The 6,745-nt window shown below is 43.1% G+C and overlaps 1 protein-coding gene across 1 annotated transcript; it reads left to right on the top strand.

The window, feature by feature from the left end:
• Nucleotides 1-5: 5 nt before the first annotated feature.
• LOC111240268 (storkhead-box protein 2-like) lies at nucleotides 6-5,101 on the top strand (the record flags this gene model as incomplete). Its single annotated transcript, XM_022770228.1, has 2 exons — nucleotides 6-2,356; nucleotides 4,248-5,101. Coding segments are annotated over 2 exons (2,553 nt in total), but the record flags the coding sequence as incomplete, so codon positions are not given.
• Nucleotides 5,102-6,745: the final 1,644 nt, after the last annotated feature.

Raw genomic sequence — 6,745 nt, 5'->3', positions numbered from 1 at the left:
AACAACAACAACAACAACAACAGCCGCAGCAGCAGCAGCAACCTCAGCAATGCACTTCGCCTCAGTCTGGCAATGTCACACCATCTACACCTGGCTGCCTGAGAGAGAGGCCTCCTCGCAAGAATCACAATGACTCATACAATTCCTATCGCGAAGACCCCTCCAGACTTCACGCCTCTGCGCTCCAAAGTAAGTCACCAAAGGAGCACAGGGGAGATTCCTATCAAAGTAAGCCACCCAAGGATCACAACGGCGGGGAACCTCCACCGAGCACGTCAGCCAAGGAGCACCGAGGAGAACCACCTTCATACCCCTACCCCCCACTTCCCACCTCCCCTCCTGTCCAGCAGCAACCGCCGCCTCAAGATCCAGCCGATAAGAGCAAAAGCATCACTTCTTTCCCTTATAAAACTGACACTCTGACCAAAAAGAAAGAAGGAAGTGGTGGCAACGGAACTGGCGAGAAGCAATCCAAAAGGTTTGGACTCAGGCTCTTCAGACTGAGTTTCAAGAAGGACAAAATGCGGCAGCTGGCCACCTTCTCAGCCCAGTTCCCCCCAGAGGAGTGGCCTCTTCGTGACGAGGATGTGCCAACCACACCCATTCCCCGCGAGGTGGAGATGGAGATCATCCGCCGAATCAACCCCGACCTAACAGTGGAGAATGTGGCAAGGCACACGGCTGTGATGAAGAGGCTGGAGGAAGAGCGTACGCAGAAGAACAAGGCGGGGTCTTCAGCCCAGCACAGTGCACGCAGCAGGAGGGGGAGGGGCCACCGGAGGGCTCCACATGGTAAGTCCCGCTCTCATAGCAAACCCCGGACCTCTAGGGGAGACCCATCTGAGGGTTCAAACTGGGACCTCGTGTTCATGGAAAGAGATTACCGCTTCTTTAGCCACTCGTTAGTTCGCTCGCCTCGGGAGGCCATGTACACCTTGGAGCGCAGGCGAAGTGGAGGTGCAACATACCTGGTCCACAGCAACCCCAACATTACTGAATCGTACTGCCCTGTTACCCCCGAGTGGGACGTGTCTGGGGAGCTAGCCAAGAGACGGACAGAGATGCCCTTCCCAGAGCCATCACGTGGAACGTGCCAGTCCAGAGTGCAAAGAAGTCACAGTCACAATCAGGACAGGAAGTCGCGTCATGAGAGGTCCGATCAAGCTAAAGAACGATCTCGGTCCATGGACAACTCTCTCAAGGGCCTGTCACTGGGTGCGCCAGAAGACTTTGAACCCAGTCTGGAGGAGCGTAGTCATTACTACACTGATGACGGCACCCTGCGGGCCACGCAGAAGTCCTCCCACTACTCAAGGATTATGTTCTCTGCTGCTAAGTTCCACTCTGATTTTAATGTGCCTGATTTGGGGAAAGGGAGTTTGGACGAGTCAAGGATCCGGAGTACGATGGAGAGGAACAAAAGCAGAGACAGCTTGCCAACGTACAATGAGCTAATGGGACTTTCTCCTAAGCCCTCAACAGATGAGTACTTCCAGTGCAATACGTCAAATGAAACAATCCTAACTGCCCCTTCGCCTCAGGCAAAATCAGAATATGACACATTAACCTCATCAGGGGGACTCCGAAAGGGCTCTCCGGCTGACCGCCAAACGCCTCACCTCACCTCTCCACATACGATGGAGTACAAAGAGGACTTGTCGGCAGCAAAGGGACAAAACGGCTCGGTGCGACTGACACCAAGCCAGACGCCAGAGCCGGTGCAAAATGCCCGTTTGACGCCACACCAACACAATGTAGATCCCGGAGGGGGAGGAGGCGGTATGGTGATCAAGAGGAAAGAGATCTTCAGCAAGGACACTTTGTTCAAACCTCCACACAATGCCTTGTCCACAGGCTACGTGGACAGCAGCTACACCAAGTCCGGCACATTGCGGAAAGCCTCACATGCCAAATCAACAGAGGCCCTAGACAATCCTGAGCCCCAGCAGCCTTCCAATTCAGCCACTTCCTCAGCGTCACCTGCAGTTTTACAGGGCTGCTTAGAGCCAACAGTCCCCTCCGCCTCCTTTGACTATTATAATGTATCAGATGATGAGGAAGAAGAAGAGGCAGAGGAGGACTCGCACAAAGAGTTGGCGACAACAGAGGACAACAAAGACCACGGGGAAGTGGGTGGTAACGGTGGAGGCGGCGGTGGTGGTGGGGAGGGAACCATGCAGTGGCTCCTAGAGCGAGAGAAGGACCATGATCTGCAGCGGAAACTGGAGACCAATCTGACCTTACTCAGCCCCAAGGAGACGGAGAACAGCAGCAGCCAGAAGTCGGCCCACTCTGCCCGTTTGGACAGCATGGACAGCAGCAGTGTCACAGTGGACAGTGGATTCAACTCCCCCAGGTACGTGCAAAAATGAACTGTGTGTTACATAAAACTGTTTTGGATACATAAGTAGAACACAGTAGGACCAAATATATTCCAAAATTTTTAAACTCTTTTTGCACCCCAGAGCTAAAGGAAAGGTGTCATGGTGGTAACTCTGGAGGCTCTTATTCTTATTCTCATTCTTATAAATGTATAAATGTATTCACTGTAGCTGGTGATGTATCCAAAGTGAAATGATTGACCCATCTATCAGAACAGAGGATAGGAGGCTGGATTATGTAGTTACAGTACAATTCAGGTCTTAACTTTATGTGTATGTTGAGGTCTTAGGGTACACAGTCCGGACGTGGACACTGAATAGGCAGAATTGTACATCTGGACGTCATTACGGTTCTCATCTTAAGAGCATCTTTATATGGCTTGTTCCAATTGTGCTGTTTTATGACATAATTGGTCAGTCAAGGCATCCCGGCAGCCAAGTGGTAAGGAAGCATTTCATGCAATAACAATGTCCATGGTTCAACTCTACCCAGGGATCTTTTTTACATGTCACCCCTCACCTCTTCCCATGTTTCCTGTCCACTCTTCTTTTGCTAAAGCAGCCCCAGCTTCCTGCTTTAACAGCAGTCCAATAATAGTTCTCACAGCAAAATCCATCACAAGTCTAGGCATACAGTATGTTGTTTTCAATCAGAGGTGTCCAGCAGTTTTACGCTCACATACCATTGTACCAGTTTCCATCCTGGGTTGTGGTTTTGGGTAAAGCACACACCTACGACTGTTAATATGGAAATTAATGTGTGGCCACCCTCACAATGTGAAACACAGATTCTGACGACTTTCATTACAAAGATGAAAGTCTTATAAAAAAAATTCATAACCACCAGATTCATGATGCAAAACATTAAATCTGCATATTTACAAATGATTAATTACATTGATTCTGTTGGTTGGTCTAACTTGAATGACCTGTGAAGTAGTTTAGTAAAGTACACTAGTGACATTTTTTATCCCGATGGAAAAATGACTTTTGAAATTAAGTGTAATAATAACTATATAACAATAAAAGACTATTGTCACAACTTTAAACAATACAGTGATAATAAGAAGCATAAAACAGTAAACTTCATATGAACATGATGAATTGTTTCAACTTCACATTAACAGCTGCAAACAACTGCTTATTGGACAAACAAATGAACTAGCAAGCTATTTCTGCTACTTTAGTGAAACATGTGCACAGTGCAGCAGTTTGTAAAGCACCTCGGCAATAGTTACTTGACAGTTAAAAGACTATTCAATCTATTTACTATTACATTTCCATAACATTGTAGGATTTAATAGCAGCAGAGGCTGACCTATCCTGAGTTTATTCAAAATGCAACTCAGTCACATCTGTCATCAGCCCCCACAATATCTGACAGATATTTCCCTCAGGAGTTGGTAGAGGCCAAAAATAGAACTAAAAGAGGGTGATTATATATTGGACTTAAATTCACCTAATGGTCAGAAACATGACTCCAAATTAATGATAATGTTACTCTACTGTTTCCACTGCCCCCAAGTGGCAAAGAATTTTGTTATTCCAGGTTTAAAGCTTATGCTTAGATTCAGACACTTGCTTTAATCTATTTGTATTATCTATTTTCTATGTATTTGTATATATTTTCAAGATAAATGAAAAATGTTTGAACTGCCTCTCTCTTTCCTGGAAGGAATTTGCTCTGTTTATTAATTTCATTTACTAAATTTGCTTCTTTTCTCAGTCAAAATATGCTTTAAAATAGTTTCTGTGGTATTCCTCTTTCTTACCAAGCACCACTTGTGTTGTACACAATATAAAATTAATTGGTTATTTTAATTCATGGTAGACATTTGACTTTCTTTTCAACTTTCTGTTGTGCAGGACACGTGAAAGCCTTGCATCCAACACATCCAGCATTGTGGAAAGCAATAGACGGCAGAATCCAGCGCTGAGCCCAGGCCACATTGGCACCAGTAGTATGGGACTGCCATTCAGCTTTCGCGCTATCCCAGAGCCCCCCACCACACAGCCTGAGAAACTCCAGAAGTCATCGAACTGCCTGGCCTCCATCACCAGCGTCTGACAGGCAGCACAGACTGAGACCGTGAACGTGGTGGAGGAGAGAGGAAGAGAGGTGTTTCACCATTTTGACCCTCGTTTTCCTCAGCCAACACACACATACATACACATGAAAAAAACACGCACTCACACACACACATCTTCAGACTCCTGAGAATCCATTTACTGGGACTGTTACAAAAACAGGCATGGCTTCAAGAGACTGTTCCCACAGCTTCAAGAACTTTACTGCAAAAAAAGAGAAGAAAAACTACAGAATATCAAGACCACAGGAGGTGAAGAAACCTACCTGAAGTACTTTGATTTTGGTGACATGGACTCTAGTTTGGCTTATATCAAGATTCTTGATTATTGGTATTGGAAAGTAGTAGACTATAGGATTCAAGTTACATTTGGAAATATCAAAAAACTTTTTATATTACTTAACAATACATGTCCAATTAAATGTTCTCCTTCCTGAAATAGCGTCAAGTTCTTCAGGACGATTCAATGTATCAGCACAATGTCGAGACAATAAAAGTTGATCCTGAGAACAACGAATGAAAGATATAAAAACATAAATCAGCTCAGATTTGTGTACCGCAATGCAAATGATGTATGTATACTCGATACTTTTGATATCCTAATTATTATAATGGTGGTATTAAAGATGCTATGTGACCAAAATGATGTTTGGACAAAATGAGCTGCACCTCACATCTCACATGTACATGACAGAACATCACAGGTACTCCACAAAAAAAATCTCACCAAAAGGCCCTGTTCTGGAGCTTTTGATCGTATCATGTGATCTTCCTCAGCAGATAGTTTGCTCAGTTGTCATGGTATTGTAGATGTTGTGAGATTGTTTTGTCAGCTACCGTTAAGAATGAACTTTTCAGTATCATCACAAATACTTGTTTATAAAGAGTAATTCATTTCAAGTTATTAACAGGTTCGTGAGGTCTCAAGCGTGTGGTCAATGTAAAGATTTTGGGTTTGAGTCTGTAATTCTGAGCTTCCTGCTTCTTTTATTTCTGGTTTTCACTGCTATATACTTCAAAAAGTGTAGACATGGTGCATTGTGGGAACTGTAGGCTGAATGAGTAGACTGTGTAACCAGTTTCTATGGATGCAGCTGACTACGCAGTCAAGGATGTTGGAAAACTTCAGATGTGAGTCGATTCATTTCGATTTCATTTTCTATTTTCAGTAGGTAATGGTTCCTAATTAAACTCAGATTGTCCAGAGTCAATTAAGTGATTAGTTAGGCGATTTATAAAAGCAAAAATGGCAAAAACATTTGTTTCAGCTTCTCAGTGAAGATTTTCTGTCTATTTAGGGAATTTTATGGAATCAACACGGGCTTATAATTGATAGTTGCAGCCCTGGTGGACTGTGGGAATTGTAGGCAGAATGAGTAGTCTGTTCGACAACAGTTGCTGCAACAGCAGTATACAGATATGGATGTGAGTTTAAAAAGTTTAAATGGTCAGTTCAACTTAATTTCATTTCCTACTATCATTGAGAAAATAGCTCCCAATTAAGTATTGATACTGGCATCTGTGCATTATACATAATAACCAGTATATTGTCTCTAGAAAGTAATAATAGTTAGAGCTAAAGCGATAAGTCAATCAACAGAAAATTCATCTTTCAACCAAAAGTGCCAGAAATTTCCTGGGTCTAGGTTCTCAAATGTGACGATTTCCTGCTTTTCTTTGTTTTATATTATAGTAAACTGCATTTCTTTGTGTTGGTTGGACAGAGCGAGACTTGAAAGTCAATTTGGGCTTAGGGAAACGGTGATATACATTTTCAGGATTCTCTGACATTTTATAGACAAAACACTGAATAAAAGAAATACTGCTGGGATCAGTTGGTAACTGTGAGACCCAATAAACAAATACTAGTGCTGTCGAGGGGATACAACAAAGTAGCATACTTCATGCACTAGAGCAGCAACATTGTGAAAGCTTTTATTGCAGACATATTTCACGTAGATAAACAATAGTTTTCAACTTTACAGATCTACATCAAGGTTCAAAGGGGTTTAAATTAAAAGATTTGTATTTTAAATTCCACATCGCTCCAGCTCCAACACAAGTTTTGGGTTGATGGTAGAAGTCTCAGTAGTGTTGACCTCAGCAAATAGAAACAAAATTATGTTCTGTGATAGATACGATTAGAGGCAAACTGAGTTGAGATGTTTTTTGTAATTTGGTTAACTGTCAACATTTGTGGATCTAAATTCAATGCTTGTAAATTTCATTTTTTCACACTGAGTTTTGAAACACTCTTTCTGCCAGTCTGAACGAAAA

The sequence above is a fragment of the Seriola dumerili genome, unplaced genomic scaffold, assembly GCF_002260705.1.
Source record: "Seriola dumerili isolate Sdu_G_001 unplaced genomic scaffold, Sdu_1.0 BDQW01028270.1, whole genome shotgun sequence".
Lineage (NCBI taxonomy): Eukaryota > Metazoa > Chordata > Actinopteri > Carangiformes > Carangidae > Seriola > Seriola dumerili.
The sequence above is the reverse complement of the archived record's forward strand: the minus strand, read 5'-3'. Positions and strand labels throughout refer to the sequence as shown.